This window comes from Myotis yumanensis, unplaced genomic scaffold (genome assembly GCF_028538775.1).
Source record: "Myotis yumanensis isolate MYYU_CA2020_CCGP unplaced genomic scaffold, mMyoYum1.0.hap1 SCAF_3, whole genome shotgun sequence".
Lineage (NCBI taxonomy): Eukaryota > Metazoa > Chordata > Mammalia > Chiroptera > Vespertilionidae > Myotis > Myotis yumanensis.
In genome coordinates this window covers 207,092,169-207,109,807 of record NW_027223754.1, presented here as the reverse complement: position 1 = coordinate 207,109,807, position 17,639 = coordinate 207,092,169, and the positions used below count along the sequence as shown (strand labels likewise).

At 57.4% G+C, this 17,639-nt stretch overlaps 1 protein-coding gene across 7 annotated transcripts in view; it reads right to left on the bottom strand.

Moving 5' to 3' along the window:
* Positions 1–1,225: 1,225 nt before the first annotated feature.
* Positions 1,226–17,639, bottom strand: part of CSF2RB (colony stimulating factor 2 receptor subunit beta) — a 38,015-nt gene continuing 21,601 nt past the window's right edge. For all 7 annotated transcript variants that reach the window (XM_070411050.1, XM_070411045.1, XM_070411044.1 and 4 more), the window contains 13 exons: positions 17,017–17,263; positions 15,237–15,360; positions 12,057–12,247; positions 10,187–10,338; positions 9,935–10,103; positions 9,297–9,432; positions 8,996–9,150; positions 8,290–8,426; positions 6,986–7,145; positions 6,395–6,485; positions 6,116–6,173; positions 5,244–5,347; positions 1,226–4,614 (listed from right to left, as the gene is read on the bottom strand). In XM_070411050.1, coding sequence (XP_070267151.1) covers positions 3,459–4,614; positions 5,244–5,347; positions 6,116–6,173; positions 6,395–6,485; positions 6,986–7,145; positions 8,290–8,426; positions 8,996–9,150; positions 9,297–9,432; positions 9,935–10,103; positions 10,187–10,338; positions 12,057–12,247; positions 15,237–15,360; positions 17,017–17,092 — 2,709 coding nt within the window. In that variant the 5' untranslated portion in view covers positions 17,093–17,263 and the 3' untranslated portion in view covers positions 1,226–3,458. The remainder of the gene's footprint in view (positions 4,615–5,243; positions 5,348–6,115; positions 6,174–6,394; positions 6,486–6,985; positions 7,146–8,289; positions 8,427–8,995; positions 9,151–9,296; positions 9,433–9,934; positions 10,104–10,186; positions 10,339–12,056; positions 12,248–15,236; positions 15,361–17,016; positions 17,264–17,639) is intronic.

The following is a 17,639-nucleotide window of genomic DNA, read 5'->3' as shown; positions in this document are numbered from 1 at the left end:
CCTGACTCGCTACCTTCTGGCTGGTTGACCTGGGACAAGTCATGTAACCTCTCTGTGCCTTGGTTTCCTCCCTTAGGAGTTCCCTCACGTGGGACAGAGACAGTGTCTGCCTCAGAGGGCTGTGGGGGTTAAGCGAGCTGATCCCACTAAATTGCCTGGGCCAGTGATTGGCAAACTCATTAGTCAGCAGAGCCAAATATCAACAGTACAACGATTGAAATTTCTTTTGAGGGCCAAATTTTTTAAACTTAAACTGTATAGGTAGGTACATTGTTATTAACTTAATTAGGATGCTCCTAAGCTGGCCTTTGCTAAAAACGTCCTCATTTTATCATAATAAAGCCACCAACACAAAATAATTACAATTCTTAAATTGATGACAAAAATACCTGTAGGATTTGCAGCTGGTTGGAAAAATACAGGTAACTTTATGCTTCGAGTAGGTACTTTTGTCACCCGGGCGCGATTTGCGGATGCAACTAGCATTAACCACTGCACATGAGACTGCTGACTGACTGGCTCACTTAACTTGTGCATGAATCACGCGCGCCTCCCCCGCTGCATACCCCTCAGCCCACCTGCGCCCGACCGACTGACCGACTGACACCTCCCACTTCTTCTAACGCCACTTCTTCAAAATAGACTCGCCCAGGCCAAAAACCAACTTCTGTGCATGGGCCATGAAATCTCAATCGCACTATACATGCGCGCCCACACGTGGTATTTTGTGGAAGAGCCACACTCAAGGGGCCAAAGAGCCACATGTGGCTTGCGAGCCGCGGTTTGCCGACCACTGGCCTGGGCTGTGCCTGCCGGAAACACGCTCTCAACAATCCTCAGCTATGCTTATGGGGAACTCAGTCTCATAACTTAGTTCTTCCCTCTCATGAGAGAGCACACACGGGATCCCAGTTATATTTGAATTTCAGAAAACAATGGGTAATTTTTTTAGCGTATGTCCTTTATTACCCTGCCCCCCCCCCCCCCACACACACACACCCATTGTCTTTTCCCTCACTCCCTCCTGGCTGCCCCAGGAGCTCCCCCTGCTCCTCACCCTCTGGGCACAGCATTTCTATGCTCGGGGTTACACTACCCCAGACTCACCTAGTGCCCCAAAGACCGGAGAGCCTCCTGCTTAACAGAATTCATGCCTCTTACTGCAGCTGAGGTTTCAAGCAGCACCCATCCCCGCCTGCTCCCACACAGCTACACACATTTAGGGTTTGGTTTTAGAATAAGAAAGACTTTATTGCAGTTTCTTTCAGTTAACAGTGTCTGAACATTTTGGAATGAATAGCTTGGACTTCTTTCTAATACACATAGGTCCACCTCATTCATTTTAAACACAGGTTTGTACTTTAAATGCACAAAAATTGTTGTTATTCATTTCACTCTTGGTGAATACTTCAGTTGCTTATAATTTTCTTTGGCCACAGACATTGCTGCAATGAATAAGGATTAGTGAACAAAAATGCCAAGAATATTTGTTCTGAAATGTATTGAAACATATTACAAAGTTAGCAAGAACCACCAAAAAGGCAGGGCGCCATGGAGAGAACAATGTAATAAATGGAAAGCCTAGAAATTAAGTACATGCGGGGCCTTTCTGTATGGTAAGAGCAGCCTTTCGGACTTGTGGACAGAGAACAGGTGACTCATCGAATAATGCAAAACCACCTGGCCACTCCCGGCGGGGCAGCCTACGGCTGGCCTCCACTTCTCACGCGTACGTCCCCAAATCATTACAATTTCACATGAGAAGCTTGAAACGCAAAAAGAACGAGAAACAAGTCAACCCATCAGGACAAAAGCACTTTTGAAGTGGGAAGGCCTTCGTAAATTTCACACAAACACCGGAGTGTTGTTGGTGGGCGTTCCCCGAGAAACCGCTCTGTGGACACCCACAGCCCCGTCTACACAATTAAAAGACAAACCACAAACGAGGGGGGGAAACTGGCACCATTCGTGAAAGACCATATAAATAGATTCAAAAACTCCATCAGAAAACGCTGAGCACCCGAAAGAACAAAGTCCTTAATGGCCTTATTCCAGTAAAAAAAATACAAAAAAAAAAAAAATACTGAGGCCCACAATATAAAAATACGTGCAAACTTGAAAGTTAGGAAATAATGCAAATTAAAACAATTTAATGCTATTACTTTTGCAGAGCAGGAAGGCAAAGATTTAAAAGAACCATCATCCCCTCCTAGGCCCGGACATAGGCCCAAAGCCCTCAGACTTAGCTGGTGGTAGTTGGAGTCGAAGGTTTTCCTGGAGAAGAGGCAGCCGGGCGATTTGGTCTATAAGCCCTAGAGCAGTGATGGCGAACCTATGACATGCGTGTCAGAGGTGACACGCGAACTCATTTTTTTGGTTGATTTTTCTTTGTTAAATGGCATTTAAATATATAAAATAAATATCAAAAATATAAGTCTTTGTTTCCTATGGTTGAAAATATCAAAAAATTTCTATATGTGACACGGCACCAGAGTGAAGTTAGGGTTTTTCAAAATGCTGATACGCCGAGCTCAAAAGGGTCGCCATCTCTGCCCTAGAGCGCACGTGCCCTTCAATCATTTCCTTTGTTGAGCCTTCTCTCCCACTTCCCGCAGTAGATGTGGGTTCCGGACTCCCCTCTGGGTGCAGGAAGATCGCCAGGAACCTGCACCTCACACCCTCAGGGCAGCGGCCGTCCCCGGTGCAGGCCTTGTGCCCCGACACCTCCCAGTCGCCTTTGTGACCCCACCAGGCTTCCAGGAGCTCAGCACAGCTCTTCCCTTGCACACCCCTCACCACGGCCATTTCTTGGGGTGACTGTAGAGACTGGTGCTTTGTCACCACATCTGGGGCCACGGGGCCCGACAAAGGCAGGCCCAGTCCTGCGCTGCTCCTCCAAGTTTTCAACCCTCAGGGCCCCCGCCCTGAGCCCCGCCTCCCGCCTCCCACCGCCTGCACCCCGGGCTGGAACCTTGAGCTCCTGACTCTCTGGACCAGGCTACAGACACAGGTCCCACAACACAGCCAGACACGGCGGCATCAGCATAGGCTGTGACTGCGACGTGGCATCTCAGGACAGGCCGCGCTGGGACCTCGAACTCGCTCTAATAATAAATCAGGGAAAAGAGAAAGTAGGAACGAGCCCAAGCAGGGAAACCTTGTAACAGAGAAAACGAGGGCAAATGGAACGAGAACGGATGGAACATTCTAAAAATTCAGAACCTAAAAGTCTGTGAACTTGAAGGAAAAGTGTGTGTGTGTGTGTGTGTGTAAGAGAGACAGAGAAGCTTGGCCTTGCTCAAGGTCAAGGGAGAAGATAGGCAGTTCTCGCGTTTTCCTGGCCCCTTCTCCTTGGCTTTGCAGAAATGAGTGTGGAAAACACAGAGGCTGGTGGGAGAAAGGCAGGGCAGGAAGGAAGGCAACCCTCTCCTCCCACGTGACCCCAGGCCCACAGGGTCTCAGCACACCTCCCCAGGCCTGCTGACATCCCATGTGGGCAGCGACAGGTAGTCCTGCTGCTTCAGGGCTTTGAAGAGCTGAATGGCGGGCACCTGGGGAATGGCCGGACAGGAAGGCTTCTTGGCCGGGAAGCCCTGGTCCAGGTCCCTGATCTCAGGACAGGGTCCAGGAGAAGAGGACTTACTCTGGGGGGACAAGGGGCCAGACCCCACGCCGGGGAGGAAGCAATAGTCACCCACCTGCTGCAGGACCAGGAGCCCCTCGGGGTGCGGGGAGACTGGGGTCACATCGACCCGGGGTTCCCTTGGGCTCAGGACGTGGCCGCTGGCTGCAGGAGGGGCAGGGCTGCCCAGAGGGGATTTAGGGGACTGGCCCATGGTGGAAGGGAGCTCCACATAGCTGTCAATCACTGATTTCACAGGGGCGGGACCTTCCAGGGGCCCACATGCCAGTCGGGGATAGAGGCTGTGGTTCTGCTCTGAGGGGCGGCCTGGAGGAGGGACCCGGGAGGCAGATGGTGCCTCTGTGGGTAAGGCGAGTGCCAGGTCTGCGGTGGTGACATAACCAGAGGCCACGATGCTGTCCGCAGGTTCCCCGGACACAGGAGACACAGCTGTGGGGCTGTCCTTCAGGCCCTGACCACACACAGGCAGCCCAGGAGCCTGAGGGACAGGGCCCGCCCCAGTCTCCATGGAGGGGCTCCCCTCCGCCCCCCCGCAGGGTCTCCTCTCCACACCCCTGGCCTGGCCCTGTCCCATCACCTGGGCCAGCGGGACCAGCTGCACCTGCTCCCCTTGGGGCAGGCACAGGTACTCCAGGGACCCTGGGGGCAGAGGCTTCTGGCTCCCACCCATCTGCGGGGCCTCCTCCTGGCCCAGAAGGTCCGGCAGGGAGCGGCTGTGGGGCGGCCCCAGGTAGGGGCCGTTGAAGTGGAAGCCGGAACCCTGGCTCTCAGGGCTGCTCGAGGGGGCCGACAGGCAGGGCGCGGGGCTTGGGGGCAGCTCCGCGGGCAGGTCTGAGGCTGCCGGAGTCGTGTAAGGCTCAGATGGTGAGTCGTGGGCATTTTTAGGGTCCTCCATGGTGAGAGGGGCATTTTTAGGGTCCTCCACGGTGAGAGGTGACACCTCGCTGTGCATGCGGTCTTCAGGGAACACCCTGTGGGGAGAGCAGGTGTGAGATGTTGGGACACCCTGGGCAGACACCTCAGCTCATACAGGAGGGGCTGGGGGGGGGGGGGTGGTGCTGGGGCCAGCAGGGCTCACGGAGAACACAGAGGGGGCGAGGCGCGGTAGACGGGGACCCCAGAGCAGGGAACCGGCCGTGCTCCACCTCCCTGTGGGCCTGGCCCTCCAGCCTCCGCGCTCTTGCTGAAGGTCCTCTCCCAGATGTGTCCCTCTCACCCTCTGCTCCTGGCCGGGCCCAGCCTCAGGGCCCAGGCCGATGCCCATGCTGTCATTCCCTCAGTCCTCACCCGCAGCCTGCAGTGCCCTGTCCTGGGGGTTAGCAGTGCTGGCGGCTCAGGTGCTGACCCCAGGAGGCCGAGGCAGTGCGGGCTGTCCCCAGGCACAGAGAGGTCACCTGTCAAACCTGAGCTCTGGCTCTTGCTAAGCTGGGAACCAGGAAGTTCTCCAGCTGTCCCACTGGGATGCTTCTTGCTCAGTGCCAACCGCCTCCTTCTGCCTCTCCACCCTGAGCCACAGGTGACAGGCCACCTCCTCTGACCTCCCCTGTGCACGATGGGGCCACCCTCCCGCCTCCCAGGGATCCCAGGCCCAGGCACTCACCCCTCCAGCCCAGGGAAGAGGCTGCCCCATGGCCCCTTGTGTGCGGGGCTCCTGCTGGTGAGGGCCGACACGCCGCCTGGGGGCCAGCGCCCCGCACTCACGTCCTGGAAGAGAGGGCGTTTGTGCCTGTGGGTGTGGGACTGCGGGCTGGTGTTGGAGGGAGGGCTGTGGGGGCGGCAGGGGATTCAGTGAGTCCCCGGAAAAGGGGGGTAGCTCAGCATGGTCAGGACCAGGCACAGCCTCTGACACCAGGAGGGGAGGCCAGAGAGGGGCTGGGACTTCCTGGGGTCCTCCACCCCAGCACTGAGGACAGGGACCCTGCTCTGGTGAGCCTGCTTATTGGGCTGTGGCTGCCTCCATACTCACCCCCTAGTCTTCCCACACTGGCCTCGAGACCCTCCCCACCCTCGTTCCCTCTGCGGTCCCCTCGGCCTCCTGTGATGCGCCCAGCCTCATGGCCCCCCCCTCCTCAGTCCTTCGTGGAGAGTCCCTGTCTCATCCCCACCTGCCTTCTGCCTACAGTGACCTTTCCCCTGGGCCACCCGGATCCTGCTGTCCTGTCCTGGGAGAGCCTTCCTGCCTCCCACCGCCCTCTTCCCGAGCCCAGCTGTGCACTCCTGGCATCCCCACCCTCAACCCTCTCCTCCCCCACGGGGCCCCTGACGGCAGGGCCCCTGTGACTGCGAGGCCGGGGGTCTTCAGGGATGAACTCACAGGTGCGGGCCTTGCTCTCAGAGCCTCCCAGCCCCTCCCCTGGCCACCTGTGTCCCACTCTCCACCCCCCCAGGAAGGGGAGGAGGACATGGGCACGGGGACATGGGCACAGGGCAGAGGAGCCTTTCCCACCACAGCCGCCCTGCCGCAGGTCCTACCTGGAACAGTTGGCTCTTACTGGGGTTGGGGATTTTCTCCTCCCACTTGTGGGTCAACCTGGAAAGACAGCAGGGAGGTGACAGCCACCTGAGACCTTGGCAGCTGCCCATGCTCAGATACAGGGGGGAAACTGAGGCCCCAGGAGAGGGTGAGATTTGCCCAGGAACCCCCAGGGAGTGGGTGGCGGAGTAGGGACTGGAGGGATCCGCTGTGGGATCCCTGTGGCCCCCCTAGGATCCTGGGTACGCCCACCCCCACTCCTCACGGAGTCCCCTTACCTGTACCCGTATGTGCCACAGAAACGCAGGGCCAGGAGTAAGGCCAGGGTGGTGAAGACTAGGACGAGGGCCAGGCCCCACGTGGGCAGCACTTCCGGCAGCCAGGAGAGAAAAGGAGCATTAGCACCCGGGAGGGAAAAGCTGGAGGCTCAGGAAAAAAGTGAGGCCGAGTGAAAGTAGCAGGGAGATGGGGAAGATAAGAACTCAGACCCAAACCTTCCCAGCTCAGACCTCTGCCCGGAGGCCCTGATGTTTGTGGGTGGTAACTAGAATTTTGTGCTGAGTGGTCACTGGTTAGTGGCGGACACAAAGGCTAATGAAGCCATGGGTCATATTAACAGAGGACTAAGGTCCCATGTGAGGGAGGCATGATGATGAGACCTGCTCCTCTCTGCTCTCAAGGCCTCATCCGCGGTCTGTGCTGTACAGCAGGCGTCATTTTTCAATGACTAGTGTCCCCTGGGAGGACAGGATGCTGGGGTGGGTGCAGTCACACCTGTGTCTACATCGCCCCTAACCCTCACCCCAGCTGGGCTGTAGCGGGAAGGGAGGGTGTGTGTGTGGCTGGGGGGGGGGGGGGGGGAGACATACCCCACTCAGTGTCCCAGGAGCTCTCCTCGCTCCACTCGCTCCAGATCCCGCTGTAGCCTTTGTAGGGCTTGACCCTCACTCTCGCCTGGTACCTGGTGGAGGACTCCAGCGGCGGCAGCGACAGGACGCGCGTGTTCTGGAGGGGCTCTGTCTTGCTCTCCTGCGGGGGCAGGTGTGTCAGCAAGGTGGCTGAGGCGGAGGCAACTTCCGGGGATCATGTAGGCACAGCTGCAAACCCCTCCCAGCCCGGGTCTCTGCTACCCGCCAGCCCCCACCCCTCGCTGTGGTTGCATCCTCAGGTCTGAGGCAGGACTGCTCCCACCAAGGAGTGGTCCCTCCTTTAGACCCAGAGAGAGAGAGAGAGAGAGAGAGAGAGGACTCTGGGTGGGACCCGGGACCACACCTCTTGCAATGCATCCCTGTGACATTGAGGCCCAGAAACCCTAAGGCAGTGATGGTGAACCTTTTGAGCTCGGCGTGTCAGCATTTTGAAAAACCCTAACTTAACTCTGGTGCCGTGTCACATATAGAAATTTTTTTATATTTGCAACCATAGTAAAAAAAATATTTGTATTTTTGATATTTATTTTATATATTTAAATGCCATTTCACAAAGAAAAATCAACCAAAAAATGAGTTCGCGTGTCACATCTGACACGCGTGTCATCACTGCCCTAAGGGGTCACCCAGGCCCATCCTCATCTTAAGACCCCTGGTCCTCCCAGCTCCCCGGGGCAGCCTGGACCCCAATTATGGCCTCTCGGGAATGCAGCAGGGTGACTGGACTCTGAGCTCTGAGTCGGGGGTTCAGGTGCCTGGGGCCTAATCCCAGACCCACCCCCTCCTGGCCTCGGTTTCTCCATTTCCAGCCCGCAGGTCTGGGACTGGCTCCGAGGTTTCTGGTCTGGCCTCTGTGGAGCCCCAGGTTCTGCACACGGACCCAGGGCTGCCTGGGGGTGGGGACCTGGACGGAGCCTTGGGCTGGGGCCCTGCCTGCTTCACCGGGAGCGGCTCTGCTCTGGGTGGCTGCACAGCTATGTCCGGAGGAGGTTCCTCTGCAGAAGGGTCCCCTCTGTGGCTTTTGAAAACCCTTCATCCAGCACCTCTCTGCCCTCCCTGCCCTGCCGTCTAGGTTGCCTTCAGGGTCACAGGTGTTAATTTTGACCTCGTCACTTCATCTCCCTGAGCCTCAGGGTTGTGATCACCAGGTCCCTGTGGCTTCCTCAGACTGGTCACCTGCAGGTGGCGCCTTCCAGGTAGTGTCTCACACGCCTCCCCCCAGCAGGCCCCTCCGGGCCCCTCACCTCCCAGGAGGCTGTGTCTTTCTTGTACTGGACCTCGAAGGTGTACTCTATGTGATTATAGAACATCTTCACTTCCCAGCGCAAAATGTAGCCGTCTCTGCCCTTGGTCACGTTGAGCGTCGGGGGCGCCATCTGGACTGGAGGGAGGAAACTTTTAGGGAACATTCTTCTTAGCATCCCTCCCCTGGAACATTTCCTGCCTTCCATGCTGGTCACAGGTGCTGTCTTCAGCGGCCCCAGCACCCCAGGTCCCGCCCATCTCGGGCTCTCTGCACCCCCATTTCACCACGTCATCCGATTGGACCTGAGCGGCCCTGTTCTTGACCGAGGCTGAGATTCACTTGTTTTGTATCGAGGTGACGCCAAGCGTGGGTTACTCATCGCATTTCAGTAAAAATAAAATCACTATCATGGGTTCTAGTCTAGAGCCGGGACTGTTCCGGGCACTAACGGACATGCTCGCTCTGCACGAAGTACCATCCACGTGTCACAGACAGAGAAAGTGAGCTCAGACAATTAGGCTCTTGTCAAGGTCAGGCAGCTAGCAAGGGGCAGAGGCCAAGGTTGCAACCTGGCCGATCCCCAGACGGGACATAGGAACCCTGAGTTTACATGGTTTATACAAGGAGACACAGCTGCCCCAACCCCCCCACTCCACCCCCCCCCCCCCCCCCCCCCCGGTCCCCGAAGGCTGGGGCAAACTCACTGTTTTCCGAGCTCTTTATAAACTTCTCTTCCTGCTTTGGCCGAACAGAGACGATGTACTGGCTGTGGTTCCCGGGGTCGGCCACGGGCACCCGGCAGAGGTGGTGGACAAAGGGGCCACTGGCTTCCTTCAGCACCGGGGAACACTCCTGCTCCCTGAGGGTGATGCAGAGGTGAGGGCAGGAGGGGAAAGGGGCCACGATGGGATGAGACCTCGGGGTGAGCTGGGCCACTGCTGGGCACCCAGAGGCAGGAGGGCAAGGCCTAGAGGAGGGGAGGGGACAGAGGAAGGGGACACTCACCCCTCGTTGGGGCTGGGCTTGTAGAAGAGGGTGAAGGAGACAGAGTGGGTCACCTCGGACCTCACTTCCCAGGAGCAGCTGAGCACGGTGTCCCCATCGAAGAAGCACTGGAGGTTCTGGGGCTGGGCCTTGTCCCCTGGGACAGAGACACCCCCTGCTCGTTCCCTCCTTCATTCCTTCCTGGCTCTCAGTGGCTGCCCACCGTGGGACTCGCCACAGAGAGAACCTGGGCTTTGGGGCCCAGACGGGGGTTAAATCTCAGTCTGACCCTGCCAGCCGTGTGGCCACAGGTCAGAGTGAATCCTGTGACCCCCATGCCCCCCGGGAATGGGGACAGCGTCTAGTTTCAGGGTTTGGGGACGGAACAAGAATGGTGGTGTCTGCACATGGGTCAGCTCTCAGGGAAGCACAGCTGCTCAGAGCGCTGGGGGGAGGATGGAGGGCAAGGGACCACCTTTGTAATGGTTGCTGGGCAGAAAGTGTGCAGACCCTGGGGAGCTACATGGGCGGGTGGGCCAGGGAAGACACTCTAACACGTGGCACAGAGGTTGGTGGCCCCCGGACTCCTGTGCGGACCTGTAATGAGCCGCCCTCCCACAGAGGGGCGCCGCCCCCACCCGACTCCCTTAGCTCCTTACCTGGCTGGGAGTCCCAGCGAACCTCTGGGCTCCAGTGGCTGGGCCGGCCCGAGAATCTCGAGTCAGAGCCCAGCCGGGTGCGCACTCGGGCCTCGTAGGTGCTGCTGGGAATGAGGTGCCTGGGCCCCAGGTGGGCCTGCGGGGCGGTGGAGTGGAGGCTGGAGGCATTCTGCCGGGAGAGAGGGGCTGCTGGAGCAGGCACCGCTGGGCCGGGTCCCTGTGGCCTCCGGGCCGAGCCACTGAGGTCCCTACCTCCCAGGAGTCCTGAAGCCGCTTGTAGACAACCTCGAACTCCAGGTTGGACAGCCACGGGCTCTGGGAACCCCCGGGGGCCACACTCCAGGTCAGCAGGAACCCGTCCCCATCAGCACTGACGTGGAGGTCCCTGGGCGCGGGCGGCTGCACTGAGGGAGAGGGAGTTGAGGTCTATAAGGGGCTGGAGGACTGTGGGCGGGAAGGGCCTGCAGGTCTGTGTGTGGACAGCTGGGGTTCCAGGAGGAGCACAGCCCCCTACTCCCCAGCTCACTGACCTTGGACCCCCATCCTCTGTGGCCTGCAGGCCCTTCATCTGCCAAACCGTGGGATTCAGTGTGACCGTGAATGAAGGCCGTGCAGATAGCCGTGCACATATAGCACGCGCTCCGTACAAGGTGCTGGCAACGAATCTCTAAATCAGTGGTCCTCAACCTTCTGGCCCTTTAAATACAGTTCCTCATGTTGTGACCCAACCAGAACATTATTTTCGTGGCTACCTCATAACTGTAATGTTGCTACTGTTATGAATCGTCATGTAAATATCTGATATGCAGGATGGTCTTAGGCGACCCCTGTGAAAGGGTCGTTCGACCGCCAAAGGGGTCGCGACCCACAGGTTGAGAACCGCTGCTCTGAATGCAGCCTCCCTCAGTCCCCAGGCCCCCACTGCCCAGGACGTAGCCTGCGTGGCACCCCTGACCCAGCAGAGGGCGCTGTGGCTCATGTTACTCTGTGTTGTCCACCTGCCAACGTCCTGCACCTCTTAGGGTCCAGCATAGAAGTCTCCTCCTCTAGAACCTTCTTGGATCCCCTCCCCCAGGCAGAATCTTGGCTCCTTTTCCACCCCACCTAGCCATTTGTACAGTGCTTACCCTGGGGGGCTTATGTGTTCCCACATCTGCCTCCCCGAGTGATCAAGGAGCTCGTGGGGTGGCAGGGTTGGGTCCTGGTCCCCTTCCCTCTCCCCGGGGCCTGCGATACAGTGGTTCAGTGGATTTGGGGAACAAAGTGAATGAATCAATGAACGAGTACATGTCGGCAACCTTCAGATGCTTTTCATGAAATCCTTCCATCAACCACCAGCAAGCATAGCCCTGCTGGGAGCCACAGGGCTGGGCGAGAGGTTCGTTAGTGAACGGCCTGGCTCCCGCCCTCCTGAAACTTCTGTGTCTGAGCGCCCGGGGACGACCTCCAAGCACAAAGAGTCCAGTAAGAGCAGACAGGGTACAAACGTTCTGTGCTGGGCACGGACCATGGCGTGCCAGAGCAGGTCAGAGCTGCCCTTCGGGACACCGTCAGCCCAGACTGGCAGAGACGGGCACCTCTTTCCCACTCATGGATTTTTAGAGAGAGTGGAAGGAAGGGGGGGAGAGAGACAGAGAGAGAAACATCGATGTGAGAGAGACACATCGGCTGGTTACCTCCTGCACACTCCCCGACTTGGGGCCGGGGATCGAGCCTGCAACCGAGGTACATGCCCTTGACTGGAATCGAACCTGGGGCCCTTTGGCCCGAGGGCTGACACTCTATGCACTGAGCCAAACCAACTAGGGCTAACCTGGTACGTTTTTATGTGAATCATCAGAACGGTTCTTCAGAAGGGAAACCTTCAGCGCTGGAAGGCAGTGAACAAAACACCCTGGCAGGCGGTGGGGGTGCCTTTAGCCAGGGGATCCTCACCTTGCACCTGCCCCAACACCTCCATCATAAGGAGACATCCTCTTCGCTCAAGAGACCAAATCCAACCCCAGGCCAATGTCTCCATCCCTTGAAGACTCACTCCCCAGCCCACCCTCTGCAGTATGGCCACTCCCTGGGCCCACTGTCCACACTGGGGGCCACCCCCAGCCAGGGACCCCGAGCTCACCATGCTGGGCCAGGATGACAGTGAGCTGGGTGCCCAGAGGCCTGTCGGGTTGGAACGAGAAGCTGTCCTTGTCCGCTGTGACGAACAGCTTGCAGGGAATGACACATTTCCTGGGCACACAGCGGGGAGGGGGGCAGTCTGACCAGGGCATGTCGTCACTGAGATCACAGGACACTGGCTCTGGGGGGGACCTGCCAGGAGAGGACACAGGTCAGTCTAGAATGAAGAAGCGCTCACTCGCAACATTATTGGGTGGTTTCCATATGCGAAGCTTTGCCCAGGGCCGGGGGTTGGGGTGGGGTGGGGGCTGGCAGTGAACAGAACACACCCCAATCCCTTTCCACGGAGCCGACATCCTGCTGGAGGGAGACAGACATGAAACATCTGAATGAAATAAATCACGTGTCAAACGGGGAAAACTTTATGTAGACAAATGCAGCAGGAAAGGGTGACGAGGAGGCCAGAAGGTCTGGGGTGGGGGATGCCATTGGAAATAGGGGAGACAGGGAAGGCCTCCTGGGAAAGGTGACATTTGAGCAGAAACTTGGAGGAGGTGGGGGAGGAGTCATGCAAATTCCGGGGGGAAGGGAATTTCAGGTACTTGCAAGTGCACAGGCCCTGGGGCAGGCTCAGCTTTGTAGTGTTGTAGGACTAGGCAGTTAGACATTATGCATAGAGCATGTGAGGTTGGGAGGTCTAGGAGGCTAATTGAGTGAGGTGACAGGAGGCCAACGCTTAAAAGGAATTTGGATTTCACTGTAAGTGGGAAGAATTAGAGAGCTATGTGCAAAGGCGTGATATACTGTGACATATGCTTTGAAAGAATTCCTCTGGCTGCTGGGTTGTGGACAGATTGGTTTAAGGGGGCTGGAGGGTAGGGGGGCATTATTGGAAGCAGAAGGACCATGCCAAGAGACAGGAAATGGATTGAACCAGGTAGCGATGTTAATGTAACGTTGGCCAGATTCGTGTTCTATTTTAAGATAAAGTCGACAGCATTTGCTGATGGATTAGATGCTCTGATGGGGAAGGAAAGGTGGTAAAGAGATGAAAACAACAACACAACCCTCCCCGGTGTTTGGTTTGAGCCACAAGGAGCCCCTGTTTAGTGAAGAGAGATGGCAAGACTGGAGCGGAGGGTCTTCTGGGGGCAGAGCAGGAATTTGGTTTAGGATGTTTGGGGTTGAAGACACCTATTTTCTTTCTTTTTTTGTTTTTTTTTTTTTTTAGAGATATTCCTTTCATTCTTTCTTTTTAAATATATTTTTTATTGATTTCAGAGAGGAAGGGAGAAGGAGAGATAGAAACATCAATGATGAGAGAGAATCATGGATCAGTTGCCTCCTGCATGCCCCACACTGGGGATCGAGCCTGCAACCCGGGCACGTGCCCTTGACCGGAATCGAACCCAGGACCCTTCAGTCCACAGGCTGACACTCTATCCACTGAGCCAAACTGGCTAGGGCGAGATATTCCTTTCTTTTTAAAATATTTTAAAATTGATTTGAGAGAGAGAGGACAGGAGAGGTATAGGGAGATAGAAACATAGATGAGAGAGAAACATTGATCAGCTGCCTCCTGCACGCCCCTTATTGAGGATCGAGCCCGAAACATGGGCATGTGCCCTGACTGGGAATCGAACTGGTGACCTCTTGGTTCATGGGCTGATGCTCACCCCCTGAGCCACACCAGTTGGGTGACACTTATTTTCTAAGGGACGATGTGGAGAGGCGAGTGCCCCGGTTGGGTTTCAGCTTCGGAGGAGGTCTGGGCTGGGAGCGCAGTGAGAGCCCGGAGCCTGAGGCTGGACCTCTGCCACTGGGTCACGATATGAGTGGAGGACTGAGCCCTGGGGCACCTCACTCTTCAAGTTCAAAACCAAAAAGGAACCAGATGACGAGACAGGAAAGGATGGGCCAGGGAGACACAGGGCAAGAGGTGAGCCTGGTGGCCAGAAACCAGGAGCAAAAGTGCTTTAGGAGGACCCTGTGGTCGGTCCAAGTCGGGGGTGCCCGGGGTCAGGGAGGGCGAGGCTCAGACTGACCACTGGACTTCGCAGCCACGAGGGCTTTGCTGACTCCAGCAGGAGCAGGTGACCTGGTGGGGGCAGCAGACTCCTGGGGGAGTCGTTTCCGGAGAGAATAACTGGAAAGACACGTGGCATGCTGGGTCTGGACCGCTCTAGAGGAGGGTTGTTACAAAGGAGGCAGAGGGTGGGCCCCGGCGGGAGGAGAGGGGGGCAGGGGGCACCCTGGAGCTGCACCCCTTCTTGGCATCTGTCAGTGGGGCTCAGTGGTGGTAAATGATCCCAGGGGAGGGCCCATCTATGGCTCAGGAGCTTGGAGACCTTGAGTGGTAAGACCAGATGAGACCCCGGCTGCTCAATCTCTGGAGGAAGTCACGGCAGGCGACCCAGGGAGGCGGCGCGTGTGGCCGGGCAGCGAGAGCACAGAGGGGCTGGGGCTTCTCTCCGTGGAGTCTGGTGTCTCAGTGGGGAGGGAGCAGGTCACAGCCAAGGGCGGGGGGTGCAGTGGTATTGAGGAGGGGAGAGCGAGAAATACAGGGGTTCTCGGGAGAGACATGGGCACCTACGCCTCCCAGGGCGGCCTTGAACCCTGTGACCCCAGCTGTTTAATTCTCTCTGTTGCTATGAGTTGGACCCTCACCAAACCCCAGCATGGCGCCAGGCATCTCCCCGAATGGCACATGCCCCAGACACCGTGTCAGAGAAAGGACAAGCTCCTCCAACTGGAGGTTTCAGGGCCCTGGGGACAGCTGGGGCCCAGCCTCTCGGGCCAACACAGATGCTGGCCTCCCTGGGAGGGGTGAGCCACCTCAGCTCCACAGCCTCGGTTCCGCATCTGTGAACCGGGTGGGCATTTTATCCCCGCTACGCCCACCTCTCAAATCGAACGAGTGCGGGCGATTTTGTTAAATTGTGATGAAATAAGAGAAGATTATCACCAGCAACAGCAACATTAACACACATGCTCTTCCCGGAAACCCTGGCGTCAGATACCAGCTCCTGGGCCTGGCGGTCACCCGATGAGCAGCAGCTCCTGGGCAGGGGCCTCCCTCCTCAGTCCTCTGTCCTCTGTCCTCTGTCCAGCCCCCACCTGGCACGGCCTCACACAGCAGCCCCTCCCTGCCCTCCGGCCCCTGGGCCCCAGAGTCACTCACTCGTTCAGCCTGCGGTAGAGGGTCAGGTTGAGGAGCCGCTGGGCGTCCTGGGTGTCCGCCCACCTGCAGGTGATGTGGCTGGTGTAGTCGTTATGGCAGCGCAGGGTCTGCAGCGGGACAGTCCCTGACCCGGGAGATGCAAAAAGGGGTCACACCTCTCCCCTCCAGGTGCCCCTTGTCACCATCCCTCCCAGCCCCTCCTGGGTGCCCAGCACTGGGTAAGGGTCACCCAGAATCCTCTAGAGCAGCGGTTCTCAACCTGTGGGTCGCCAACCTGTGGGTTGCGACCCCTTTGGGGGATTGAACGACCCTTTCACAGGGGTCGCCAAGACCATCGGAAAACACATATATAATTACATTTTGTTTTTGTGATTCATCACTATGCTTTAATTATGTTCAATTTGTCACAATGAAAATACATCCTGCATATCAGATATTTACATGACGATTCATAACAGTAGCAAAATTACAGTTATGAAGTAGCAACGAAAATAATTTCATGGTTGGGGGTCACCACAACATGAGGAACTGTATTAAAGGGTCGCGGCATTAGGAAGGTTGAGAACCACTGCCTTAATGGATCCCCACTTCCCTGGGGCCCTCGGCCTGGGGGTCTCTTCCTGCTCTGGCTCCAGCAGCTAGGATGCTCCTGAGGAGCATGAAACCTGCTCCCTGAGCGCTCCCAGAGAACTTGGTGTCTGGTCACCATGGTAACCACACCCCCTTTTCCAACCATCAGGCCCAGCAGCTGAGCAAGGACATGGGCAGGGTGTCCCAGAGCAGGGCTCTGGCCCGCTGCCTCTTAGGAGTGGTTTGTGCCTCTCCTCCCAGGTTGCACCGAGGGCTCCAGGGGCAGGGCCTGTGCCTGATACACGTCCCTGTCCTGGGGTGGCAGGGACCTGGTTCCAGGAGAAGGACACAGCAGGGGCTAGAAATGGCTGTGAATCAACTAGGATATTGTGTCTCTATCCAGACAGGAGGGTCTGCAACCAGCACCCTCACAGCTGTGGAGCCTCCGTCCCTGCCCAGGGCCCCAGACCTCTGTCTGGCATCCAGGAGCCTCTAGAGCAGCGGTTCTCAACCTTCCTGATGCCGCGACCCTTTAATACAGTTCCTCATGTTGTGGTGACCCCCAACCATAAAATTATTTTCGTTGCTACTTCATAGCTGTAATTTTACTACTGTTATGAATCGTCATGTAAATATCTGATATGCAGGATGTATTTTCATTGTGACAAATTGAACATAATTAAAGCATAGTGATTAATCACAAAAACAATATGTAATTATATATGTGTTTTCCGATGGTCTTAGGCGACCCCTGTGAAAGGGTCGTTCAACCCCCCAAAGGGGTCGCGACCCACAGGTTGGCGACCCGCAGGTTGAGAACCGCTGCATTAAGGCCACTGTCAGAGGAGCGGAGTGGGGGTGGGGATGGGGGTAGGAGTGGGGGAGAGAAGGGGCAGAGAAAGGCTGGAAGGGCCGGCCTGGAGGTCAGAGGCCTTGAATGCCACGCTGAGAAATGCGAGCAGAGAAAGGACACAGCAGAGATGGTCTTTACAGGGGCCTGAGAGCGCTGAGCGGGAGTGTGGGAGGGGCCAAGAGGCACCTGGGAACATTAGGGAGAGAGAAGACATGAGGGAAGGGAGGGAAGGGAGGCCGGAGCCCTTGGGGTCTGGAGCTTCCTGGGGAATAGGTGGTGGACAGCTTCACCCAAGGGTCCCAGCAATGGGAGGGGGCTGGGGAGAGGAGAGAAAGGGGAGGGAGCTGTCGGGCTCACCTGGGACCCCTGCCATGCTGGGCTCCTGGCTCAGAGCCAGCAGGGCCATGGGGAGCAGCCACCGGGTCAGCGCCATCTCCTGGTCAGCTCTGGGCGAGCAGGGCCGGCAGGGTGGGCACAGGTCTGGGCCAGAGCGGGTCCTCACTGGCCTGGAACCCTGTGTCTCTCCCCAGTTGGGGGCCAGGCCAGACCCATGTCATCCGCTTGCTCTTGTGAATCTTCCCTGCAGGCTCTGCCTTCTCCGGGCCTGTGGAGGAAACGTCACCTGGGAGCTGTCCTCCCAGGCCTGCGTCCCCAGGCACTCGGCCCACTTTTGGGGTGAACCCGAGAGTGGCCCTGATGCATGGGCTTCAGCCTGGCACCTCAGACAGTCCCGTCCCCTTAGCCTCAGTGTCCCCCGGTTTGACCTCGAGGGAGATGCTCTAAAGGCCTCTGAAGACGTGGGTCGGGCACCCCGGGCAGGGCCCTGGTGATGGGAAAACAGGAGATGGAGGCCTGGATTTGCCCCGAGGTCCCCGTGGGCTGCTGACCTACATCTGCTTGGCGGAGTCACTGGGTGTTGGGGACACAGTGTTCTCCCCTGGGTGTGATCACGTGTACACTCACTCACACACTCGGGGCCT